The sequence below is a fragment of the Podarcis gaigeae genome, assembly GCF_964106915.1.
Source record: "Podarcis gaigeae genome assembly, chromosome: 11".
Classification (NCBI taxonomy): Eukaryota; Metazoa; Chordata; class Lepidosauria; order Squamata; family Lacertidae; genus Podarcis; species Podarcis gaigeae.
Genome location: NC_139687.1, coordinates 9061124 through 9089096, shown reverse-complemented (window position 1 = coordinate 9089096; position 27973 = coordinate 9061124). Strand labels below are relative to the sequence as shown.

The following is a 27973-nucleotide window of genomic DNA, read 5'->3' as shown; positions in this document are numbered from 1 at the left end:
TGTGCCAGTAATATATATTATTGGTCTGGTGAGTCTCAGATTGTTCGTGCCTAAGATTTGGATTTCTGGTTCAAGATGGTTCCCTCTGCTCCTAATATACATTGTCAACTATTTAAAGTGCATCAGCAACATCATCATTTCTTACTTTTCTTTCGCCACAATGGTCCAGGGTGTGTTACAGCAGTATTTCCATTTCAGTGTGCATGCTAAGTGGTGATTCATCCCTGGGAAACCTGAAAACCCATAATCTCAGCAGGTATTGGAGGCGGCAGCAGTTGTGGCTCAGCTCAGCTATCCTGAGCAAGCAAGTTGCTTGCATAGGATCTCTCTCTGGGACCAAAGAGAAGAAAGTTGATGGACTGTAGTAGGACTTAAAGAAGACTGGACTGTATTGCCGGCTTGTTTAAGTGCAATGTGTTCCTTTGTATTTTTGCAATGTTTTATTCTGTAACTAGTTTTAGACCGTTTTGCCATCAAACCTTTTGGATCTCTTTTTTCGTGGTACAGAGCATTCATTTCTACTCTGCACAAGGTCCAGGTCAGGAACTTCAACTCTAACATGCCTGCTAGATAGCCTGCTAGATGACATCGCAAGGGATCGATGTCTTAGGAGAGCAAGAAAAAGTCTCAGGGATGATTCACACCCTGGTCAGCACCTCTTTAATCTTCTAAAGCCCTATGCGGCCTAGGAACCACGTACCTATGTGACTGCCTCTCCTGGTATGCCCCGTGGAGGACCTTAAGGTCCACAAATGACAACACTTTGGAGGTCCCAAGTCGCAAGGTGGTTAGATTGGTCTCAGCTAGGGCCAGGGCCTTTTCAGTACTGGCCCCCACTTGGTGGAACGCACTGTCACAAGAGACAAGGGCCCTGCAGGACTTGACATGTTTCCGCAGGACCTGCAAGACAGAGCTGTTCCGCCTTGCCTTTGGTTTGGACTCAGTCTGACCCTTATGTTTCCATCCCCTTATGGTTTTGATCTATGGGCTACTATTAAAATGAGGCTGCATTTTAAACTGTATTTTTAACCTGTATTTTAAATTGCTCCCCCCCCCATTATGTTTTTTATTGTAATTTTACTGGTGTTAGCCGCCCTGAGCCTGGCTCTGGCCAGGGAGGACGGGATATAAATATAAATTTATTTTTATTATTAATATTATTATTACCCTTGGGCAGGAGATATAGAAGTATAATCAGTCGTACCAACAGGCTAAAGAACAGTTTCTATGCATGGGCTTTTGGCTGCTGAACGGAAAATAATATAGTGCAACTGACTTTTGGGGTTGGTGTGTTGTGCGACAAGCACACAGAGTGCAAAGAGATTGAGTGTTTTGTGGGGGGAAGGAGGCTCGGTTGATTTCATTGTACACGGGTTTTACATTGACAATAAAGGTATTGTTATTATTGTGGGGCTGAAGTCAAACTGCTGTGTTAGCAGCACCTAGGTTGTTAGTTTTTTTTTTAATGATATTTATTAAAGTTTCAAAAAGTTTACAAGAATAAAAAAGAAAAGAAAAAAGAAGGAAAAAATACAAAACACAAAAAACAATCAAAAAGAAATCAAACTTTCCATATCCTGACTTTCATTTGCTTGTTTCCCTGACCTCCTCGCACCCCCCTTTTTTGTATTCTAGTTCAATTAGTTATTTCAGCAAATCCTTTCCATTTTTGCTTTTATCTTAATAATTTATCTTAATATATTATAACTTTACATTCTCACCTGTTAACAATCCATCTTTAAATACAACATTACTGCTAAAACCACATAACTTCATTCCAACATCCTTCTAACATTCCTTAATTTTACAATATTTCTGTAAATAATCTTTACATTTCTTCCAATCTTCTTCTACCGACTCTTCTCCCAGGTCTCGGATTCTGCCAGTCATTTCCGGTGTTAGCAGCACCTAAGTGACCTCTCGGGGGCGCGAGCCTGGGCAGTGCGTATGGAGTTCCTGGGTTGCCCAGAAACAAAGACGCCTCTCTAAGCCTCACTAATGTGATCCAAGGGAAAGCAGAGCCCTACATGTAAAAACACCAGGCAGGCCCCACAAATAACCCAGAGATACATTCTACTCATGTCAAAACATGCTGATTCCCGAGCGTCCGTGGGCCAGATTGAAAAGGCGAATGGGCCACATCCGGCCCTCGGGCCTTAGGTTGCCTACCCCTGCCCTAGCATCTCCCAAACATTTATAGAAGCTCACGCAGTGCTAATGCTTCCACAAATCTCCTCTGACAACTGACACCTCACCACCTGCCCTTTCCATTTTCACACCCTCCTGCTAATATTGGGAATTATAGGCTGTGCCAATATCAGCCCCTCCCCCACCCCAAAACCACGCCCTTCCCCCAGAAAAAGAACACAGCTGCTCCTTTCCTTAGATTGACAGACGTTTGGCAAACATTGCAGGGGCAAGTGAAAATATTTGGCAGATGGTTTATGTGACCCTGCCTTCCCTCTTTGTGGAAGCAATGGGAATATGGGTTCAACAAAGATGGAACTACATTCTCTCCAAAGGAAATGTAATAAAAATTGCAAACCCAGATAAATTAAATACACATAATGCCAGGATTGATTTTCTCTCACACCTCCTAGCATCATAGAATTGTAGAGTTGGACAGGACAGATGGCCACCCAACCTCTGCTTAAAAGCCTCCAAGGAAGGAGTGTCCACAACCGCCAAACCAATGGCTTCAAGTAACAAGAAAGGAGATTCCAACCAAACATCAGGAAATACTTTCTGACAAGTAAGAGCTGTTTGACAGTGGAATGATCTCCTTTGGAAGGTTGGAGACTGTCATTCCTTGGATATTTTAAAGCCAGGGGTCAGCAACCTTTTTCAGCCAAGGGCCGGTCCATCATCCCTCAGACCTCGTGGGGGGCTGGACTATATTTTTTGGGGGGGAATGAACAAATTCCTATGCCCCACAAATAACCCAGAGATGCATTTTCAATAAAAGGACACATTCTGCTCGTGTAAAAACACCAGGCAGGCCCCACAAATAACCTAGAGATGCATTTTAAATACAGTGGTACCTCGACTACAGACGCTTCAGGTTACAGACTCCACTAACCCAGAAATAGTACCTCGGGTTAAGAACTTTGCTTCAGGATGAGAACAGAAATCATGCTCCGGTGACACGGCAGCAGCAGGCGGCCACATTAGCTAAAGTGGTGCTTCAGGTTAAGAACAGTTGCAGGTTAAGAACGGACCTCCAGAATGAATTAAGTTCTTAACCTGAGTTACCACTGTAAAAGGGCACATTCTACTCATGTAAAAACACCAGGCAGGCCCCACAAATAACCCAGAGATGCATTTTAAATAAAAGGAGACATTCTACTCATGTAAAAACACGCTGATTCCTGGACTGTCCGTGGGCCAGATTGAGAAGGCGATTGGGGCGCATCCAGCCCCCGGGCCTTAGGTTGCCTACCCATTTTAAGCAGAGGTTGGATGGCCATCTGTTTTGGATGCTTCGGCTGAGATTTCTGCATTGCAAGGGGTTGGACTAGATGGCCCTTGGTAAAGGTAAAGGGACCCCTGACAGTTAGGTCCAGTCACGGACAACTCTGGGGTTGTGGCGCTCATCTCACTTTACTGGCCGAGGGAGCCGGTGTCCAGCCTCCGGGTCATTTGGCCAGCATGACTAAGCCGCTTCTGGCAAACCAGAGCAGCGCACGGAAAGTGCCGTTTACATTCCTGCCAGAGCAGTACCTATTTATCTACTTGCACTTTGACATGCTTTTGAACTGCTAGGTTGGCAGGAGCAGGGACTGAGCAACAGGAGCTCATCCCATCACGGGGATTTGAACCGCCGACCTTCTGATCGGCAAGCCCTAGGCTCTGTGGTTTAGACCCAAGCGCCACCTGCGTCCCTGGATGGCCCTTGGTAGTGCCTTCCAAGTCTACAATTCTATTATTCTATGTAACATTAATAATATTCTGGGAAGTACATTTTCACAAGTGACTCTAAAATCAGCATTTGAATTCCCTGTACACAAGAACCACACTCACTAGAGTGCTTTAAAATGGCCTATTAACAACATTCAGGAGAATTGCATCCTAGATTTAAAAGGTTACAAATACCACAAATTACACAGAGGGACTGAACATGGAACAATAGGTTTACTAAGAAATGTGTTCCACACAGAGGCATACCTAGGGGTTGGTGAGGTTACCCCTGGCCAAGGTGCAGGCTGGGGGGAGGCACAACAATTGTGCCTCTCCATCTAGCTCTGGGTGGCTGGGAGGGAGGAAGTCAGGCAGACAGATGGACTGACAAAGGAGAAGGAAGGAAGACAGAGCAAGGCAGATCTGACCCCAATGGCCATGGAAGAAGTCACAAGTAAAGCGAATAAGGCAGGCGGGAAATGAACTTCTCAAGTTTCTGGTCCATGGTCTCAGCTTCAGAGGCACCAATACAACTCCTTACCAAGGGTTCAAGGGAGCCAAGATACACCTCTAGTTACACCTAGTTGATGTGTGCTTAGAATTGTATGCTAGGGTGAATTTTTGAACTGCCCTTATAGGGCAAATGCTGTTTTTCTAGAAATTAATGCACTGATTCCCGCAGTCTTGATTCATAAGAAAGCATTCTGCAATGTTGGCTCTGTTTTACACAGACCATTGCTTCAGCACCCTTGGAAAATGTGTGTTGCGTTCCCTGTGGAAATAGGAAGCAGAATAGCAATTTTGTTGCTGCTGCTGCCTTCTACATTTGTTAGACTCACCTGGCACTGTTCCAAGGGTAATTGCAGTGACTGCAAACACATTCCTTAAAATCTTACTTGCTTGCAGCCACATTCTTGGCAACTAAAAACTGTTCGCATTAAATCAAGGAGCTTTTGACAAAATGAATTCCCCAACCCACAAATAGCTACGTGTCAACATAAGTCTAAAATACCAGTTATTCCGCAGCAAATTTTAGTAATACACTGTATTAAGAAGGCTATTTAAGGTGTCAGTCTTTAAACAAATTTCCAATGTATTACATATATTGTACACAAATAAAGCATATACCAAGTGAGATGTTGGAGATTGGCAAATCTGATATCTCTGATTTCACATCTACTTTTACTCTACATGTATAGATGGCTGCATCTATCTACAAATTTATTTATTTGGTTTTTCAATTTTAAGATTTTACAATCACATATCCAACATATGTCATAAAAACAAGATTCCACAGAATCTCCAGGACTTTTCTCCTCCCCTTTGTGGGTCCTATTGTTAATCGTTTCCTCCTGCATCTTTTATAATAATCCAAATCTTTTACATCTCCATTATATCCCCAAATTCACCATTAAACTACAAGTGTTGTTCCAATCTTACTAACGTTTTTAACTGTTTACAATGATTTTTAAAATACATTATAAATTTCCCCCATTCCTTATTAAAATTTTGGTCTTCCTGATTTCTTATTCTTCCAGTCATTTTTGCCATTTCGGCATAATTCATCAGCTTAATCTGCCATTCTTCTCCGTTCAGGACTTTAACTTCTTTCCGATGCATGTATCTTCCTTGCAGAAAATCAAACTGTTGGGTCCATGTGGTTCAGTCCTGCCTCTCCTGATTGGCACTGAAGGCCTCACTACATGCAAATCCTTTCTATTCCTGAGTATTCTACACTCCCCCATGGATATGACCAGACAAGGATGAATCCCTTCCCCTTCTATTAAGCATGCACACCTAATCTTGTCACAGAGCTGAATGTTCCATGGTGAGATGTCTCCGTAATTTGTAGAAAGATCTTAGCTGGACCACAGACATAAATGTATGTAACTGAACCTCTGCCAAATATTTTTGGTTTTGCTGTGGATGGCAGCCTTGGAACCTGGCCATGTGCTTTTAATAGGCCACGCCTAAGTAGTAGTAGATTGCATGCATCCAGCTGTCTGCATAATTTTGTTTTTCTTGGCAGACACCCATTACACTATTATTAGCACAGTACCTCCTGGCATGATTTTGCTCTCCTTTTCACTAGCGCAATGAGAGCCGTAACATAGTCATATATAAAACAGACACTCATCTGCTCTGGCCTACTCTTCCAGCAACAAGGATTTTCAGTTTTATGGATTCTAAAACTGCCATTAAAACAGTTTTGTGCCGTGAAGTACACTTGCGAAAGTCAGTTTTGTCACATGAGTTTTTAAAATATCATCATCATCATCATCTCACCACTCACATTGATTACCAAAAGTGAGGTAAAAAATCTTACTTCAAACGGGAGCTCCGCCAGTTCTAGGTTTCCAGACAAATCAAGTCTTTGCAGGTTCTCACAGTCTCCCAGTTCTGGAGGGACAGCCTTCAAGCGATTAAAACTCACATTGAGCTCTTGCAGGTTTTTTAAGCAACCTGTCAAAATAAAGTGAGCTTAGATCAGCTGTGCAGTAATTCCAATGACTACAGTAACAACAAGAGAGACTACAGTAACAACAAGAGGCCCCTGGAAAACATGGGGCCAAGCGGTTTTCCAATTCAGTGGTACAGAGCGAGTTTTCCCAGACAAAAGCAACAGATCAACTAGAAATCTGGATGTGCCAGTTTAATACAGACAGGGAAAACAGACCTGATAAGATTTCATGGAGGAGAGGGAAGAATTAGGGCAGCCTAATGCAATTGCTGATAAATTGCATTAATTAATTAACGGTTTAAATGTACACATTTCCATGTGAGGGAATAGTTCTAAAGAAAAAGGTGACGCACGTGTTTATATTACACTTTTAGATTAAACACAACACAAACAGTATTTTAAATTAAGGATTCACCATTCTCTAATGGAAGGGAATACCTCTTTTAAGATAATGAATATGTTAATTATAAAATGGTGCTTGACATCAGACATATATATATATATATATATATATATATATATATATGCTTTCGTAGATTTTCACGGGTACAGGAATGCAGGTTTTGGTGTCCTCGGGTGTCTTCCCGTGTAAAAGTTGGGGTGTCTAGGCGACGTTTCGACGAGGTCTCACTCGTCATCTTCAGGCTGGTGCTTTCGGCTTCTTGTTACTGGAACAGAGCGGGATCTCAATGTTTGAGTTCCTATAAATACTGTAGAGGGGGTGTGGTGTCTAGCCTCCAATGTTCTGGGCAGAGAGGAAGTTCCCAGGCTAGTGTGCCTTTTCTTCTTTTGTTCCTTAATTACTTGAGAGATACCTTGAGTGATTTCTTGAGTGATATCCTGAGTACCACTTAGGTGGGTCATTAGGTGTGGATTAGTTGCTAAAGTCTTTGTGTCTTGACCTCTTGAACTTTGTGAAGAGTTTTCCTGAGAAGATGGCTGTATTGCACTTAGTTGTGCTTTGGCTTGGCTTCGTGTATAGGGGCGAGCTGTGGTTTTGTGGCTTGTGTCAGCCAGATCTGTGTAGGGATTGCAGGGGGGTGCAGCATCCGGAACAAAAGAAGAAAAGGCACACTAGCCTGGGAACTTCCTCTCTGCCCAGAACATTGGAGGCTAGACACCACACCCCCTCTACAGTATTTATAGGAACTCAAACATTGAGATCCCGCTCTGTTCCAGTAACAAGAAGCCGAAAGCACCAGCCTGAAGATGACGAGTGAGACCTCGTCGAAACGTCGCCTAGACACCCCAACTTTTACACGGGAAGACACCCGAGGACACCAAAACCTGCATATATATATATGCATCTCCACAGATGCATATATATATATATATGCACATATATATATATGCATCTCCACAGATGAATTACTGACACCATCCAGTAGCCAATCCATGGTGGCACCTCCGGATGCTGCACCCCCCTGCAATCCCTACACAGATCTGGCTGACACAAGCCACAAAACCACAGCTCGCCCCTATACACGAAGCCAAGCCAAAGCACAACTAAGTGCAATACAGCCATCTTCTCAGGAAAACTCTTCACAAAGTTCAAGAGGTCAAGACACAAAGACTTTAGCAACTAATCCACACCTAATGACCCACCTAAGTGGTACTCAGGATATCACTCAAGAAATCACTCAAGGTATCTCTCAAGTAATTAAGGAACAAAAGAAGAAAAGGCACACTAGCCTGGGAACTTCCTCTCTGCCCAGAACATTGGAGGCTAGACACCACACCCCCTCTACAGTATTTATAGGAACTCAAACATTGAGATCCCGCTCTGTTCCAGTAACAAGAAGCCGAAAGCACCAGCCTGAAGATGACGAGTGAGACCTCGTCGAAACGTCGCCTAGACACCCCAACTTTTACACGGGAAGACACCCGAGGACACCAAAACCTGCATTCCTGTACCCGTGAAAATCTACGAAAGCATATATATATATATATATATTCATAACTGACCAAATTAAATTGGCTGGCCCATTTAACCTGGAGCGCCTTCTTAGTGGGTTGAGAATGTTTTTGTTTGTTTGTTTGTTTGTTTGCTTGCTTGTTTAAAAAAGATCATTTCTCATAAAAGACAACTGCACGATAGCACAATTCTCTCTTGTGTTGGAGAATATGAAAAGTGCATGTTAATTTTGAATTATTGATCTGTCTGTCTGTCTGCCTATCCACAATGCCTTGTCACTGAGGAGCTCAAGATGATACAAACAACTATCCCAGGTTGAGCTAAATTAGGTCAGAAGAGGGAAAGTGACAGGCCCAAGGGCACCTCCTGAGTTTCAGGTATGAGTGGGGATTTGAGTCCGGTTTGCTCAGATCTCCCCAGCCATAGTTCAACATGCCATGCATCTCTTGAATGTTACACTCCATATTACCTGGCATATACTAATTCACAAAGACAACAGTTGATGCTCCACCAGTCTCACATCTGCAGCCTGCTGTAGCCATCTACAAAAACTACAGAAGAAGAGACTAGCACAAAGGAGAAAATATAAAAGCCTGGTGTTCTCTCTTTTCCGCCATGTGATGAAGCACACTATACTCCAGGGCTGTGGGAAATTGTAAAGTTGTATTGGAGGAAGAAGGAGAAGGAGGAGGAGGAGGAGGAGGAGGAGGAGGAGGAGGAGAAGGAGAAGGAGAAGGAGAAGGAGAAGGAGAAGAAGAAGAAGAAGAAGAAGAAGAAGAAGAAGAAGAAGAAGAAGCAGCAGCAGCAGCGGCAGCAAATTCGGGTCACTACAGCTATAAAAGGAAGCATATTTCACGAGGCTGTGCAAGCGCTAAACTTCTCTGGCTCTGACAGAGGAGTGGAGGAACTATGATGAAGTGAAGGACTAAATTATGACCAAGAACTATTCCATGAAGATCCACTTCTATAAAGGGCCAAAGGCAGAGAAGAGGCTGAACAAGTGACTCCCTTTTTGATCCCTTGCCCCATTACAGGGGGGTGGCTTCTGAAGATGTTTTGCTGCCTGAACCAAAGTAGTAAAATGGCATCCACTCCTCCACAATCAAGGTGCATAGCACCCAAGACCAGCCAAGTTATTTTGGCGCCCGAGGCAGGAAATCCCACATGCACATCTCTCTTTCCCTGACGAAGAAAATATAACAACAAATTAAGCAGGTAGCTATTTGCTGCCTTTTCACGGCACCCAAAATATGCCGCCTGAGGTGGACCACTTTGCCTAATGGCAGAGCCGGCCCCATTGGAATATAGGAAGCTGCCTTATAGTGAGTCAGACCATTGGTCTCTCTAGTTCAGCATGGTCTGCAGTGGTAGAATCTCTCCAAGTTTCAGACAGGGGGTATTCCCCCCCCCCCCGTAAGTTAGCGAAAATGTATAGGACTAACTCAAATGTCTGTTGGAAATGTAAGGAAAAAGAGGCCGCCTTATATCATATGTGGGATGTGGGTGGTGCTGTGGGTTAAACTGCAGAGCCTAGAACTTGCCGATCAGAAGGTTGGCAGTTCAAATCCCTGCGAAGGGGTGAGCTCCCATTGCTCGGTCGCTGCTCCTGCCAACCTAGCAGTTCGAAAGCACGTCAAAGTGCAACTAGATAAATAGGTAGCGCTCCGGCGGGAAGGTAAACAGCGTTTCCGTGTGCTGCTCTGGTTCGCCAGAAGCGGCTTAGTCATGCTGGCCACATGACTGTACGCTGTACGCTGTACGCCGGCTCCCTCGACCAATAAAGCAAGATGAGCGCCGCAACTCCAGAGTTGGCCACAACTGGACCTAACAGTCACGAGTTCCTTTACCTTTATATCATATGTAGTGGAATTGTAAAACGATAAAGGAATTCTGGGTAATAATATATAATGAATTTTCAAAAAGAAGTTTAAAAAAACTTTTGTCAAAAGACCAGAAGCCTTTCTTTTAGGGATTTTAGGTGCAGATATACCGAAGGATTTGAGAAGACTCTTCATGTAGGCGACTACAGCTGCAAGGATGCTACTTTCTCAGCGACGGAAAGAAGATAAGATGTTGACTAAGGCAGATTGGCAAATGAAACTACTTGACTATGCAGAGATGGACTGGGAAAATCAGAAATCAGTAGGATCAAAACTTCAACAGAGAATGGGACAAATATAGATTGTATTTAAAAGAACACTGTAAACACTTGAACTCTTTGGCAGGCTACCTGAAGACGCCAGAATTGAACCTTGAGCTTTCTGCATACAAAGTAGATGCCCTGTCACTGAGCTATGACCCTTCTCTGTAAACATTATTCAACAGAGCATCTCCCTGAAACTATACTGCAAGCTACTTCTTCTGGGACACATGAAGTTGCCTTCTCTTTGCAAAGCAGCAACAGTTCAGATGTTGACAAAAGACGGCATAAAGCCGGGATCTAAGGAAGCAGCCACAACGACAGGTGAAGAGGCAGAAATTATCGTACCCTTGGACTGTTGGGGGACAACTCTTTCACCTGCTTGCTATTCCTGCTTTTTGCAATAGCTCTAAGGCCTCTGCTCACTCTGGTCCCGACATCTTTGAAGGTGGAAGGGAAAAGGAAAGCCCAGACCTCTCTCGCACAGAGCCATTCATGAGTGTTAAGGAATCATCATAAACAGACCACTTGCAGACACCCACAGAACTTCGACACTTGGTGCATATATAGTCCAAGATAATAGGGAATGTTAAAACAAAATAAAAGGAGGCCATGTGTAAATCATTCATTAGACACAGGGTGAATTAATATATCTCAAACGTGTAAGTTGGTGTTGGCGCTGATCTTTAAACGGCCTTGGTCCTGTATGCCTGAAGGAGCGTCTCCATCCCCATCGTCTGGCCCGGACACTGAGGTCCAGAGCCGAGGGCCTTCTGGCGGTTCCCTCGCTGCAAGAAGTGAGGTTCCAGGGAACCAGGCAGAGGGCCTTCTCAGTGGTGGCGCCCGCCCTGTGGAACACCCTCCCACCAGATGTCAAGGCAATAAGCAACTATTTTACTTTTAAAAGACAACTGAAGGCGCCCCTGTTTAGGGAGCTTTTTATTGTTTGATGCTGCATTGTTTTTAATATTTGATTGGAAGCGTCCCAGAGTGGCTGGAGAAACCCAGCTAGCTGGGCAGGGTATAAATAATAAATTATTCTGATTCCGATTCCGATTCTGATTCTGATTTTATCTCCCAGCAAGGAGGAGACTGGCAGTGCAAAGGTGTGGCAATGTTCAGGGAGGCAGGAGAGGATATATTGTTTATTAATATCCTTCCTAACTTGTGCTAGCAAATTCTATAACTTAGCAGAGTTTTAAACATTCCCCTTTTAACGCACAGCAGGTAGCTGGTTGCAAGCTTGTTTAAGCTTCTCAATATAGATTTCTGGCAAGATCCCTTATTTCCCTCTTAAAAGAATAAACATGCCACAATCTTGTTTAAGATATATAAAAGTAGTTTACTCACAGCATCATCAGTTCACAGATGGATCCCTAAAGGGAGACTTAGTTACAGATATATACATGTGAGTCTATCCCATATGGAGATAGTCTCTTTTTTCCTCTGTTGGCTGAAAGTATCTCTGGCTAAAAAAGCTGCTCCAACGAAGAGAGGAAGTCAAAGAAGACAGAGAGATGGCTGCGTGCCTAGTGCTTTTGTCACTAAGGTCACACCCACCTCTAGTCACATGCGAGAGGAAGGATGCTGCAGGCCAGGAGGAAACAGGATGTTTTCGACTGGCTGGAACAAACATCCCCTTTGCGTGTCCACTCTAGGCAAACAAGGAATGTTGTACTTGACTGTATATCCCATCCCACAAAAGGGAGGCAGCAACTGTTCTCCATTGTCTCAGATATCAAAATGTCTTCCTCAAGCCCTGGAAGTTTCCAGTATGGAACAACAAACTTCTGCAGCCACGCTTCTTGAGTTGAGATCCATTAAGGCAGGCATAGGCAAACTCCGGCCCTCCAGTTGTTTGGGACTACAATTCCCATCATCCCTAGCTAACAGGACCAGTGGTCAGGGATGGTGGGAATTGTAGTGCCAAACATCTGGAGGGCTGGAGTTTGCCTATGCCTGCATTAATATTGGTTTCTGTTGTGTACTGAGTTGAATAGGATCCAAAATGCAGCAGTCTGATTGGTCCTAGAACAATAGGATTCAGAATGCAGCAGTCTGATTGGTCCACAGGAGACACCCAATCCAGCTCCAGGTGGAAGTGAATCCGCAACCTGATTGGCCTACAGGAGAATCCCGGAATTAGCCAATCACATGGGGCCCATTGTGTAAATAATGTAACTATTTGAAGAGCAACTGTAATCAACAAATTACGCTAGTAGGACTACAAGAAGTTTTGTAAGGAGAAATATATGAAACATTGCAAAGTAGAGAAAGAATAGCGATATTAGTTATGAGATTTAAATGTAATAATGAAAGTAAAAAATGTATATTAAGTGAATAGACTGGAAAATTTTCAAATGTGATTGATGGAAGTAAAAAAAACTGTATAAGATGTAAAAGTATGTTTAATTATTGTTGAAAATGATATGTTTAAAAAAACTAATAAAAAATTATATATGAATACTTTACCGAAAGTGTTGGAGAGGATCCAGGAATTTGGACAGGTAGCCACCCAGATACTACTAGCCCAGAGATGGAAAGAGGATACAATCCCTACCAGAGAAGAATGGCAAACCAGGCTGATGGACTATGCTGAAATGGCAAAGCTGACAGGGAAATTCAGGAACCAAGAGGACAACAACTTTATAAAAGAATGAGGAAAATTCTTAAGTTGTCTAAGAGACCACTGTAAGCAGATGGAAACATTGGCAGGATTTTGATTTCACTTGTAGTGTAACAATTACCATGGAAAATTTGGATTGATATAACAGTTAGAGTTTGGAGAAGACGCAGTTTTAAATGATTAAAAAGGGACTCCAGGGAAGGGGTGGGGGAAAGTCCTGAGATTCAAAGGTATCTCTTTATGTTGTTGTTGTTTACTCGTTTAGTCGTGTCCGACTCTTCGTGACCCCCTGGACCAGAGCACACCAGGCACCTCTGTCTTCCACTGCCTCCCGCAGTTTGGTCAAACTCATGCTGGTAGCTTCGAGAACACTATCCAACCATCTCGTCCTCTGTCGTCCCCTTCTCCTTGTGCCCTCCATCTTTCCCAACATCAGAGTCTTTTCCAGGGAGTCTTCTCTTCTCATGAGGTGGCCAAAGTATTGGAGCCTCAGCTTCACGATCTGTCCTTCCAGTGAGCACTCAGGGCTGATTTCCTGAAGAATGGATACGTTTGATCTTCTTGCAGTCCATGGGACTCTCAAGAGTCTCCTCCAGCACCATAATTCAAAAACATCCATTCTTCGGTGATCATCCTTCTTTATGGTCCAGCTCTCACTTCCATACATCACTACTGGGAAAACCATAGCTTTTACTATACGGACCTTTGTTGGCAAGATGATTCTCTACTTTTTAAGATGCTGTCTAGGTTTGTCATTGCTTTTCTCCCAAGAAGCAAGCGTCTTTTAATTTCGTGACTGCTGTCACCATCTGCAGTGATCATGGAGCCCAAGAAAGTAAAATCTCTCACTGCCTCCATTTCTTCCCCTTCTATTTGCCAGGAGGTGATGGGCCCAGTGGCCATGATCTTCGTTTTTTTGATGTTGAGCTTCAAACCATATTTTGCGCTCTCCTCTTTCACCTCCATTAAAAGGTTCTTTAATTCCTCCTCACTTTCTGCCATCAAGGTTGTTTCATCTGCATATCTGAGGTTGTTGATATTTCTTCCAGCAATCTTAATATGGCTATGCAATTGAATTTTTTATAATTTTGCAATGTAAAAACCAAATACAAATTATTTTTTAAAAAATAGGCTTTATAGGTCAAACCCAGCACTTTGAATTGGGCCCAGAAGTTAATTGGGAGCCAGTGCAGCTGGGCCACGATTGCTGTTATATGATCCAATGGTTTGTGTCGGTGTACAAAAGAAGAAGATCTAAATTAAATAATTAAACAACCAATGTATTTTTGTGCCTTCTGAGTGGAAGCAGTTAAAGCAGTAATGAAATCCAGTTTCCCTGGTAATTTCATGCCTGAGAATATTTTACTTTTAATTAGTAGCTGCAGCACCATCCCAGTCACTCCTGAGTCATGATTTATTCTTATTTTTATTTCTTCCTTTTTAAAAAATCATTATTAAACACGTTAAAACCAGTAATTAAAGTACAACTTTTAATTTTTAATAGGCAGTGGGTGTTATTATTGTGGAAATGCAAAGCTGCATTAGAGTTCCTAAGTGGCTGTTAAGAAAACTGTAAGTAGAGACCATTATAAAGCCATTTTTGTGCATAAAGCCCTTTGGAAAGGTAACGGATCTCCCCATGAATGCTAATAACTGACTCTTGCTGCTTATTGCCCATGAGCACCTCACCCATCCAATCCATTTACTGAGCTGCTATGATGTCACGGAAGGTTCAACACCACCTAATCATTATATAAGAAGAATCTTATGTAAATGTATAAATGTTGATGGTGGTGCATTTTCTATGAAAGAAAAAAAGGCTAGCTTGACTAAGAGGCCTGGGCCTAGTCCTAGACACAGGGAGAGCCTGGTGGGAAGACTGGAGGAGTGAACACTAAGAAACTCAGAGAGTAATTTAAAAAAAATGGCTCCAGAAAGAAATATACAATAGACCTTCAAATGTCCCAATTTGCCCAGAACATTCCCTGAATTACAGAAGCCAATCCAGCTTCTGATTTGATCCTGGAATGTCCCGGTTTTCTCCCTCCAGTGCTGCCACTGAGCTCAGAGAGGAGTATGAGCTGGCATATGTTTTTGTTGTTGTTTTTTGTGCTGCATTCTTGCATGAACCAACTAACTCATGGAGCAGCGCAGCTGAAAATCACACGTCTCAGTTTTCATGCAGCTGAGGTAAAGATGAAAGGTGTGTGTGGATGCCTAAGAGAGAAAGAGAAACAGGGAGGGCATAAAGTTTAGTCAAGAGATTTGAAGAAAGGCTGGCTGGAATACGCAAAGGGGGGAAGTTTACACCTACTCTAGGGACAGGAAAAAAATTATGTTCCTTGCAGCAAATGAGTTGATGAACAAAGGGCCATTAGAGTCCATGAATAGAGGAACACTGTGGGGACAAAGTAGTGCCATGGCTGCTGTCCTTGGTTCCCAACATGTACACATTAAGCATGGTATCTCCAGAAAAGAAGCCTACAGGACTGCAACTGAATGTGTGTAGCATTATCTGGAATCGCAAACCAAAATTGAACATCCTAAAAGAGTGTGGATCTCTTAACCTGCTCTTACACCAGGTATGAGATATAGCCACATTTTGTTCATTCACTTTCTATAAACCATTTGCATGATCTTGTGAGCAAAACATCCTCCTTCCATGTTTTCCTTCTTCGCCTTCCTTTTCTTTTTTTTCCAAGTTAAGAATATCCTACTTTTTAAAACACACACACAAACAATTGAATAATTGAGCAATTTCCCTAGACATGGGTAGAGGACCTGTTGCTCAGCTTTTCAATAACCTTTTTTGACTGGTTATGACCTGTGTAGACAGGCGAACTAATGCCAGTGTACTGGAAGAAGCAAAGATCACCATCGAAGCAGTGATTCTTCAACATCAACTTTGTTGGACTGGTCATGTTGCGTGGATGCCTGATTATCGTCTTCCAAAGCAACTACTCTATTCTGAACTTTAAAATGAAAAGCATAATGCTGGTGGTCAACAAAGGAAGTTCAAAGACTCTCACATGGCAAATCTAAAAAAAGTAAAAAAAATTCCTTCCAGTAGCACCTTAAAGACCAACTAAGTCAGTTCTTGGTATGAGCTTTCGTGTGCATGCACACTTCTTCAGATACACTGAAAGGCCTGAACAAAGACCTTGGATTCTTATCTCATTATACATGACAAAGCCATTTTTCACCTTTTCACCCCTTGCTTCTTCCTGTAAGACCTATTGCAGTCGTTAAGAGTCATCAACAGGCTCATCACAGCTATCTGCCAATCACCCATTCCCACCAGCCTTCTGAGAAATACCCCTCCCCACCTTCTCACTATATAGAAGGGTCTGGAAACTTCTGTTTCAGTGTATCTGAAGAAGTGTGCATGCACACGAAAGCTCATACCAAGAACTGACTTAGTTGGTCTTTAAGGTGCTACTGGAAGGAATTTTTTTTGTTTTGACTATGGCAGACCAACACGGCTACCTATCTGTAACTAAAAAAAGTAGTATAAACTCAGACAATTGGAGAACAGCCTTTACCAAAGGTGTCATGGGCTTTGAAGACACTCGAACTCAGGACGAAAGGGAGAAATGTGCTAAGAGGAAGTCATGTCAGGACGAAAGGGAGAAATGTGCTAAGAGGAAGTCATGTTTGGCAAACAATCATCATGATCAGCTCTCACCTGGAAACGTATGTCCCCACTGTGGAAGGATGTGTGGATCTAGAATTGGTCTCTACAGTCACTTGAGGACTCACTGTTAAAACCGTGTTTATGGAAGACAATCTTACTTGGCTACGAGGGATCGCCAAAGAAGAATAAGATTGAACTAGCTCATTCCTTCCTTATTGTCTGTCCTTTATCTCAGGGAATCAACTCTATTACTTTAACCCTTCCCTTTGCAAATTTCATTAACTTTAGAGCTCTCCTTCCCTGCTGCCACCCAAGGAGTATCTTGAAAATCTGTATGCAGCTGATCACTTGAGACAATGGGATAAAAGCACTTTTCTATTTAAAAACAACTTGCATATTCAGCCAATGATTGGCTTCAGTAAAAACTTTCCAAATGCCCTTGGCTGTCCATAAACATCTCCTCTCCCTACACAATGACAGTCTAGGACTGCCACCAACATGAATACATGAATACCCTGTAAAGATTTTCACATATTCTGCAATGCTGCAATTATTACACAAATCCTACTCAGAGTGGACCCATTAAAATTAATGGGCATGACCACGGGCCATTTGTTTCAATGGGTCTACTCTGTGTAAAACTTAAAGGTAAAGGTAAAGGACCTCTGACAGTTAAGTCCAATCACGAACGACTCTGGGGTTGCGGCACTTATCTCACTTTACTGGTCGAGGGAGCCGACGTTTGTCCTCAGACAGTTTTTCAGGGTCATGTGCCCAGAATGACTAAGTCACTTCTGGCAAAACCAGAGCAGTGCACAAAAAGGTTGTTTACCTTCCTGCCAGAGTGGTACCTATTTATCTACTTGCACTTCGATGTGCTTTCGAACCGCTAGGTTGGCAGGAGCTAGGACTGAGCTACGGGAGCTCACCCCATTGCGGGCATTTGAACCACCAACCTTCCGATTGGCCAGCCCTAGGCTCTGTGGTTTAGACCACAACGCCACCAGCGCCCCTGTAGAACTTAATCGGCTACAACTCAAAGCATGGAATATGAGCATCAGCTATTCTAACAGGACATGAGAACATTTTGAAAAGGACACCTCTGCTACCATGCTGGTGACTTGCAAGTATGCAACTCATACATCTCCAGCAAATGCACTCATTTGATTTGGAACAAGCACTTCATCATAGTAATTTCTGTTAGCCAGTGTGTGTAGGCCAACGATTTTTCAAGAGGACTTTCTTCAGGACAGGGAAGAACACATGAGCAAAGAGCATTTTATGCAACTAACTACCCCCCGCTCTTCATTTTTATATGGCAAATCATATTTCCAAGAACACCTGTTGCGTCTATCAGCTCAAAGTACAACAATCCTTCTTTAAAAGAAGAAGATGATGATGAGACCTTGAGATAGAATCTAATTTGGAGGAGGATTCCATTTTTATTCTATTCTCCACTGCCACCTTGTGGAATACTTAAAGCAATTAAGCTTGCTGGTTTGTTTCATCCCGAAGATCAAAACACCAATAAAACAGCCAGACTTTGACTTTTTGTTTCATACGCATAAATTTCATGTTTGTGCCTTGTGGGTGGTTTTCTAATGCGCTTAGCTTTCAGATTGCCCATAAAATATATCCTAATATCAGCTGGCAATTATATTCATAAAGCATAATGTACATAAATAAATAAATCATATCCATTAGTGTTAATTTAACAGTTGGGAAAACCTAACCTGGCATTAGATACTATTTAGTTAACTATTTAATATCGCTATGATCTGCTATTTAAGCCCACCCCCCAAAAAAGTGAAAAAAAGAAGAGACCATTTAAATTTTATTTACTTCTAGTTTTAAGTGAATGAACTGTTTCCCTCTTCTGTAATGAACCAAGATTCTTGGGTTTAAAAAGTTGGCAACAGCAAAACATAACTCTCTTGGTTCAAACTCAAGAAATTAACAATCCAGAATTGCCATTTCTGGGATGGGAAGTGTGACTTGTTGCCAACAACCCAGTTGCAATATCTCAATGACTCGTTCTCAAATTAAGCCCCAAATCACCAAATTTGAAACCACCCAAAAGTACTGCCATTGCAACCCCTGGTGTGTATCTGGATACAGCCATCACCCCATCCACCAGCGTTACTTTCACTTGAGTGTTGTTTAGGCAGTCAGTCAATCATCAGAGGTGGGATTAGGGCATCGTGACCGATTCTTCCACACAGGGCCAATGTAGTACTGTACCTTCTCGCCTCCTTCCTAAAACCTAGTACAGTAAGTGCTGGGCTTTGGGAAGGAGGCATGAGGGCTCTGACAGGGTCTGGACTGTGATGAACTGCATCTTTTTCCCCCCAACAAGAAATGGAAAAAGTCACCTAAAAGTGAGAGAGCGCATTTGACAGGAGGCGAAAAATGTGAAGGAAATGCCTGCTCCCTTTCAGTTCAGCACTGAATGTGATGATAAACAACAAAGGTGATGTCTGGGGAGCAGGAGACCTACCAATTTCAGTCGGAAGCTCTGTGATCAGGTTGCTTGGTAATTCTAGTATTCTCAGCTCCTGAAATAAGGCAATGTAGGCTGGAATGGTTGTGATCATAGTATTGCTTATATGCCATTCTTTTAGATGTGTCTGTTCTTTCAGAGAATCTGGAAATTCCTAAGAAAAGGAGATACACATAAGGTCTTTATTGAGGAATATTCACAAACAGAATTTTGTCAGTATTTTCAGATGCAAGCTGATGTTACTAAATGTGCTATGAACATATGTTTCATTATACTATGCACTTCCAACTCTATGCTTCTAGCAAATCACAATTCCACGTGCCCCCCCAGCAGATTTAAGATGCATGCAAAGGGGAGGGGGCAGCTCTCTCCTGGTCTCCTCTCATGTATTTTAAAAGGAAGAGCAGCAACTTACACACATTGACCCCATTCATAATGCCAATAGTACATGTATTTTTAATACACAGTGCTGAACTAGAGGAGATGCTGGAAGTATGTGATCAGATCTCACATCTCTTTAAATTTATTTTTAAAACAGTCCCAGGTACTGCGGTGACTGAGGGCGGGCGTCTTAGTCATTTTGCCTCCAACCATTTTCCCAATAGAAATAATTCCCTGGCAGCTGTTTCTTCTGCTAAAGAAAACATACAAACCACACCAATCTGCAGGCAATGAGAGTCTCCAGGGGTTTCAGAACTTTTCCATGGTTTGGTTTCCTTGGAACAAAGTTCAGCAGAGACTGTGATGTCTATAGAATAGATGGTTTTGTTTACACACATATATAACTTGAGCATAAGATAGAGGTGTTCACAGCATTAACACATCTTGCTCCCACATATGGTTGCTAGGGGAGCCCCCCAGTACAGCACAGAGCTGGGCGGGGGGGATCTCTCTCTGCCTCAATCTTTTGGATGCTGATGAGGACACTTAAGTGGTCAGCTAAGGTCATTGTCATACGAAAAAGAAGCTTGTCTGACTGGTTCAGTAACCTCCTCTCCTAGATTCTAACTCTCACTGGATATAGGAGGCCAAGAACTACAAGGTGCTCAGGGCATCATTCAGGCTGACCCTCACCCCTCAGTGCAGAACACCATGTATGTTTTCCTTGATGAGGCAAACAGCCAGGTGAGATGGGTGTGATTTACATGAGGCAAAAAGCACAGGGCAAAAGGTTGTCCATAAGAAACCAAAACTGGCAAAGATTTGAACCATGTTCCAGTGGTTTCTCACCTGTTTTAGAAGATTGTCATCCCTCTGAGTTTCATTTCCCCCTTTAACAAGTCAAGAGTTAAAGAAGAAATTAAGCTCAGAGGGATGAAGTGACATTCTTCTAGAATAAGAAAGGGAAACTTCCAGATCTCAGCCCAAATTCAGACCACCGGGCCTCAGAATTCAGACTGCACAGTTCTCCCCAGGCCACCTGACACCCTCCTTGTTTGTAAGTGCTGCCAGCACAGCCAGATAGACCTGCCCAACCTCACCACCTCGAGGCCACCTCGAGTTGGACATTCTCAGCCCTGGAACTGGCTGTAAAACAGGGCCATCTTTTGGAGATGAATTAAGTTTGAGTAGTGCCACAAATGGTTTCCCCCTGTGACTTTTTCAGCCACATTCTCTCCTGGGCAACCTTCAGTAGTAGAAAGCTACCCTGGAGAACTTTCCAGCCTACCTTGCCTTTAAATTATGTTGGAAATGCAGGGGGCTTCCATATTTTTTCCCATTAAAGATGAAGACTAGACTTTTCTAGTGTCTGTCTTTGTGGAACAATTTATCAGCTTCTTGCTGGCTTCTGAAGATTACTGAAGAACATGAGGGAATTGAAGAGCAGAGCCAAAAGGAAGCCTGTGTAAATTTCACTTCCTATCATAAGCTGGTTTGTAAACCAAGCGCTAAAATGCCACATAAGCCTGTCTATAGCCACATGCATGGCAGGAAGCACAATTCTGAAAAGCCAGCCATAATAAGTTTTCAAGTGTCCTTTAAACATATTTTCACATTCATGTTTTCTGCTTTTCTTTTGATCCCTTTTCTTATTTATTTTTCAAGTATGAATGTTGCTGTAGTATCATGCTAACTTTTGCTTTACACAAGGCAATTCATTATTTTTTTAAGGCTAGAGAAGAAAATTTTGCAATCCTACAAGCAAAGGCTCTAATTCAACAAAGTTTAGGCATGCTTAAGGCTAATGAAGTCAACAGGTGCTGGCACGCCTAATTCTGATAGATTGTGACCAATGTGATTATATAAAAGGTGTGGGGAAATTATTTAATCCTCTAATATCAATATCATTTTTGACAAAGTGTCGCACCACCCAAATATTCTATCCACTTACTGTCCAGTGTTCTCCTGAAAGTTGAAAAATGAATTTGTTTCTTTCTTTCTGTGTTTCATTCAACAAGGCAATCTTCTTAATGAGCGGCGAGTTGTTTTCAACCTTGTCCAAAATTTTGTTAGTATCTACGACACCATTATTCAGATATGCAGCTTGTGGAATGCCATTTCTTCTGCACTCTAGGATAATGTCCCATTCTTGCCTTATCCTGAAAAAGGACAAATGGAAGCATTTCTCTTTTCTTTCTTATTCTCTCTCCATCCCATAAAAAACCATGTAATAACATCGTGTTTCAAAAAAGACAAGATCATTCAGCATCCAAAGGAGATTGTATAATTTCCGCCACTGTAAAAAAACAACATCAACAGCTTAAAAGCACACGAAGTGGGTGTGATTGTGCCCACAACACAGGGAGAAATATGAACCTTGTGACTGCCTGTGGAACTAATGTTCTTTGGCTAAGGAAAAGAATATCCATTGGGTCTTCTGTTGTACATTAATAGGCACCACAAGGAAGCCAAACTCACTCTTGATGGACTCCCATTCATTTCTGAGATGCTCTGTAACAAGTAAGCTTATACCCTCCATCATTTCTCTGTTGAAAATAGGGACTCCCCATGCCATAATGATAATTTTACTGTTTATACCCCACACATCTTACTGGATTGTCCCAGCCACTCTGGGCAGCTTCCAACATATATAAAAACATAATAAAACATTAAACATTAAAAAAAAAACATCCTGTCCTATACAGGATTGCCTTCAGACAGCTTGGGATAACTCCATAGCCTCCAACATTTCTCCAATGAAAATAGAGACATCCTAAGGAAAATAGGCCCCTTCGTGGATCAGTGCCTTGGGTGGCCCTTTGTCATGGCGAAGGGGCTCCAGGAAGCTATGAGCTATGCCGTGCAGGGCCACCCAAGACGGACAGGTCATAGCCGAGAGTTTAGACTAAATGTAATCCACCTGGAGAAAGAACTGGCAAACCACTCCAGTATTTTGCCAAGAAAACTCCATGGACATAAAAAAGGGAAAGCTTTGAGAAGAAAGTGAGAGTTTCCAAGGCATGCTGTGGTTCATGGGGTCACGGACAGTCGAACACGACTAAGATGACTAAACAAAGCAAAGGAAAATAGGAACACTTGGAGAGTCTGTAATCTGCCATATACCAAGTCAGACCACATAGCTCTGACTAAAAGCAGCTCTCCAGAGCATGGGTAGGCCGGATCCAGCCCAATCGCCTTCTAAATCCAGCCCACAGACAGTCAGGGAATCAGTGTGTTTTTACATGAGTAGGATGTGTGCTTTTATTTAAAATGCTTCTCTGGGTTATTTGTGGGCCATAGGAATTCATTCATTATTATTTTTTCAAAATATAGTCCGGTCCCCCACAAGGTCTGAGGGACAGTGGACCGGCCCCCTGCTGAAAAAGTTTGCTGACCCCTGCTCCAGAGTTTCACCAGGTGTCTTTCACCAGGGCAACTGGGAATTAACATGAGCAGGGCAATGGCTCTCTGAAGAGTTCATACAGGCATTACGCTGAAAAGCTGCAAGGTGTCATTCTAATATCACAGACCAACCTTGGAGATGCCAGGGACTGATCCTGTGACCTTCTGTATGCAAAACAAATACTCTACTACTGCTCTACAGCCCTTCCCTGGACTCCTTGTGCTGCAGTTCTTTGCATATTTACCACTGAGGTCAGTGGGGGCACATCCCTCTCTGGAATTCTGCTCACCATTAACCTGGGCTGCACCATCAAGTTATTCCATATGAAGAAATAAATAATGGCTGTGAGTGAGCTTCAGTGTATTGTGTGAAGCTACAGTGTCGTACCCTCCAACATTTATCTGATGAAAATTTGTTGTTGTTGTTCTTTAGTCGTTTAGTCGTGTCCGACTCTTCGTGACCCCATGGACCAGAGAACGCCAGGAACTCCTGTCCTCCACTGCCTCCCGCAGTTTGGTCAAACTCATGCTGGTAACCTCGAAAACACTATCCAACCATCTCATCCTCTGTTGTCCCCTTCTCCTTGTGCCCTCCATCTTTCCCAACATCAGGGTCTTTTCCAGGGAGTCTTCTCTTCTCATGAGGTGGCCAAAGTACTGGAGCCTCAGCTTCACGATCTGTCCTTCCAGTGAGCACTCATCAGTGTCTGTCCTTCCAGTGAGCACACTGATGAAAATAGGGACATCCTATTTAATAATAATAGGGACACAGGTGGCGCTGTGGTCTAAGCCACAGAGCCTAGGGCTTGCCAATCGGAAGGTCAGCGGTTCGAATCCCCGCAACGGAGTGAGCTCCCGTTCCTCGGTCCCTGCTCCTGCCAACCTAGCAGTTTGAAAGCACATCAAAGTGCAAGTAGATAAATAGGTACCACTCTGGCGGGAAGGTAAACGGCATTTCCATGCACTGCTCTGGTTGCGACAGAAGCGACTTAGTCATGCTGGCCACATGACCGGGAAAAACTGTCTGCAGACAAATGCCAGCTCCCTCAGCCTGTAAAGTGAGATGAGCGCCACAACCCCAGAGTCGTCTGCTACTGGACTTAACTGTCAGTGGTCCTTTACCTTTACCTTATTTAATAATAATAATAATACCTCAGCCACTCTGGGTGGCTTCCAACATATATAAAAACATAATAAACATTTAAAAGCTTCCCTATACAGTGATACCTCAGGTTACAGACGTTTCAGGTTACAGATGCTTCAGGTTACAGACTCCGCTAACCCAGAAATATTACCTCGGGTTAAGAACTTTACTTCAGGATGAAAACAGAAATTGCACGGAGGCGGCACAGTGGCAGCGGGAGGCCCCATTAGCTAAAGTGGTGCTTCAGGTTAAGAACAGTTTCAGGTTAAGAACATACCTCCATCCCAATAAGTTCTTAACCCAATGTACCACTGTATAGGGCTGACTTCATATGTCTTCTAAAGGTTGCATAGTTACTTATCTCCTTGGCTCAGGGGTTGGCTAACTCCATACCCTCCAACATTTCTCCGATGAAAATAGGGAGATCCTGAGGAAAAGTGAGACATTCCAAACTGGGACGGCTTCTGTAAATCTGGCACACTTGGAAGGTCTGCAGTGTTTGATGAGGCCAGCAACCTAGAAGTAGACTAGGAACATTTTATAGCCAGCACTTATTGTTTTATTTCCTATTTGCCTTGTGTAGGATGTCACTCTAGTAGGTGAAATGTAATCCTTCTTCTACCATAGCAGTTAAGAGTAGAAGATCAGGCTGGGTTGGTGCCACAACACCCGGACACCTTTTCCATTCCTAACACAGTGTTTGGCACCAAAGAAATACTACAGAATGGTAGAAGTTTTAAACAGTCAAGAGCCAAAGGTCACCCATCCAATAGGTTGCTAAGAGTGACTTTGCAAGTGGTGTTACTCATGTAAACAGTACAGATCACCAGTGCAACTGGGAATTCTCACAAGCAAGACAATGGCTATTTGAAGAGGTCATGCAGGCATTACTGGGAAAAGCTACAGAATAAAAATAGGCCCTGGAGAGTCATGCATGGATGTTGTTGGCAAGCCTTCAATAAGCCAGTGCTGCTAATGAGCTGCAAAGGTTTGTGAGATGTGACTGAGGAGAGAAGGTGGGTGGGAGGTGAAGTTCATGGAGATATATATATATATATATATATATATATATAGTAGGGAGGAACTCTATAAGAAATCTAGAAAAAGTTGAAAGAGAAGTTGAAACCTAAACACAACCCTGAAAGAGTCCCAAAGAACTGAAAGGTGGTAGAAACATGTTTTAAACAATCCATGCAGTAGATTTTCTAAATGAGGCCCCTCTGCCAGATTTGCATGGCATTCCACATACTCCAATACTCCCTATTTACCTGCCAGAAATTCTTCTTTTATAATACCTGTCCCTAAAAAATTACCTTCTCTGTTGTATATTTTGCCTTTGGGATTTAAAAAGCATCTGAGGAATAAGTTTAAGCCCATTCCCCAAATCCAGAGAAGCTAGACCGAGTGTGTTTGGAATCTACTGATTTGTTCACTATATTTATACAGTGCTTTTTGGTCAAAAGTGGCTCCCAAAATAGGTTGCAATTAAAATCCACACAAATCTACACAAAGGTACAATTAGAGAGATGTTGGTTGGAGTTCTCATTGTTTGTCTTGAAGAAAACAATTGCACTGTATCAACTTTTTGTCTAACTTTGTGTATAGGCATTTTTACCAGTGTTAATGAATTTGTGTGGTAAAAGTAGAACATTCTCCTGTTTGAGAAATAGTTTTTTCTTCTGGTAGGCATTGGTCCATCTGAGAATGTAATGAAATGGAGAAATACCTAAGGGCCCCATAAAAGTTTCAAGTTTGTAAGTATGTTGGCACAGAACTTAAGAGAGCATTTGACTGTATTACCTTCCAGCGCCTTTGCATGTTGCCTTTGCTATTAGTTTGCTTTCGTGCATCTTGTGAAAGCAAAATAAACATGGATGCAAATTCCAGTTTACTGTTTATCTTCAATCTCTTCTCCCATACACCAGACAGTAAAACAAAGAATTGAAAGGCATTTAAAGGTCATCTAAGCCAACCTCCTGCCAATGCAGAAAATCTACTGGATAGATTGTTTATTTAAAACATATTTCCACCAACTTTCAGTTCTTTTTTAAAAAGGCTACCAAGGCAGCTTAGGATGCGGGTGGTGCTGTAGTCTAAACCACAGATCCTAGGGCTTGCTGATCGGAAGGTCGGCAGTTCGAATCCCTGCGACGGGGTGAGCTCCCGTTGTTCGGTCCCAGCTCCTGCCCACCTAGCAGTTCAAAAGCACATCAGAGTGCAAGTAGATAAATAGGTACCACTCTGGCAGAAAGGTAAACAGTGTTTCTGTGCACTGCTCTGGTTTCGCCAGAAGTGGCTTAGTCATGCTGGCCATGTGACCTGGAAGCTGTCTGTGGACAAACGCCGGCTACCTCAGCCAGTAAAGCGAGATGAGCGCTGCAACCCGAGTTGTCCATGACTAGACCTAACATCAGGGGTACCTTTACCTTTACCAAGGTAGCTTCCAACACATGACCTGTGAAGAATGGTGTGTTATTGCATGTGTATTCTGCTATATGTTCTTGACATTATAAAGTGCATTAGGTGTGGATTTATTCTGCTTTAGTTTATTTGAGTTTATTATATATTTAGCTTATTTAGCTTACCCAGTGCTGCCGCATTGTCGCTGTCTGGAGGGGCTATAGTGCAACAGAAGCAGAACAAAAAACAACAGCCCAGAACATTTGTGTAATAAAAAGTTACAGGATTTCAGCCATGAAGTTACAGGATATGCACTGACTGGAAATGAAGCAGCGCAGCCACCCAAAACCTTTTCAAACAGTATTGAAAGCAGGATTGTATATGAGCATCCCAATAACATCATTAGCACAAATCATCATGAACGTACAATAAAAATGAGATTTAGAGGGGCCTAAAATTTCAGTACAATTAAAATCAAGCAAAACAAATCTATAGCTCACAAGGTTAAAATGCAGTGGAAGTAGTCTGGCAGAATAAAAATGTCTTAACTGCCCACCTAAAAGATATCTGAGAATGGGTTGTGCTAACCTTGGGAAGAAATTACACAGTCAAGGTGTTGTCTCTATAAAGCTCTGTCCTGCATTTGTGCCCATCACATCTCTGTTGGTGGTGGAACACAGAGAATGGCCTCCAAAAATTATTGCAACTGATGAGCAGGTTCCTACAGGTTCTGTGGATTTGGGTGCTCAAAAGAAAGATTCAAGACCACTGCATTTCCCCTCCTTTGAAATGAAGCCAAGCTGTTGCAAGAAACATCCTAAGCACAAGCAAGGAAAGGGCTGGAGAGGTGGGGCATTTTGGTGGAAAGATCTAGGTTTTAATTGCAGGGAAATATCTTCCCAAGATAGGGACACGGGTGGCGCTGTGGGTTAAACCACGGAGCCTAGGACTTGCTGATCAGAAGGTTGGCGGTTCGAATCCCCACGATGGGGTGAGCTCCCGTTGCTCAGTCCCTGCTCCTGCCAACCTAGCAGTTCGAAAGCATGTCTAGTGCAAGTAGAAAAATAGATACCACTCTGGCAGGAAGGTAAACAGCATTTCTGTGTGCTGCTCTGGTTCACCAGAAGTGGCTTAGTCATGCTGGCCACATGACCCGGAAGCTGTACGCTGGCTCCCTCGGCCAATAAAGCAAGATGAGCACTGCAACCCCTGAGTCAGTCGTGACTGGACTAATGGTCAGGGGTCCTTATCTTCCCAAGATACAATACGATTATTTTTTGGGGGGGGGGGATGTTGGAGTCAGTGAGTTCAGTAGGATCCTGTATATAGCTAAGTCTCGCCTGTGTTTCTGGCCATGAGCAGGGCATTTTAAGAGCAGCGGGCCACATTCATTTGCCCCAAATTCCCTGTAATAGTTAAGCAGCGGAGGCAAAACAGAGCTTCAGATTTAACAAGTCAAACTGAGACTCACAT

General features: G+C 42.8%; 2 protein-coding genes and 1 long non-coding RNA gene across 4 annotated transcripts in view; 1 reads left to right on the top strand and 2 right to left on the bottom strand.

The window, feature by feature from the left end:
• LOC310826833 overlaps positions 1-27973 on the bottom strand; it is a 338675-nt gene that overhangs the window by 104335 nt on the left and 206367 nt on the right. The window lies entirely within an intron of this gene.
• The window catches only part of LOC310826808 (cryptic protein-like), a 189445-nt gene that overhangs the window by 86645 nt on the left and 74827 nt on the right, over positions 1-27973 (top strand). The window lies entirely within an intron of this gene.
• Positions 1-27973, bottom strand: part of LRRC2 (leucine rich repeat containing 2) — a 79453-nt gene that overhangs the window by 25391 nt on the left and 26089 nt on the right. For both annotated transcript variants that reach the window (XM_083702113.1, XM_083702112.1), the window contains exons 3-5: positions 21506-21713; positions 19171-19327; positions 6224-6360 (exon numbers count right to left, since the gene is read on the bottom strand). In XM_083702113.1, coding sequence (XP_083558239.1) covers positions 6224-6360; positions 19171-19327; positions 21506-21713 — 502 coding nt within the window. The remainder of the gene's footprint in view (positions 1-6223; positions 6361-19170; positions 19328-21505; positions 21714-27973) is intronic.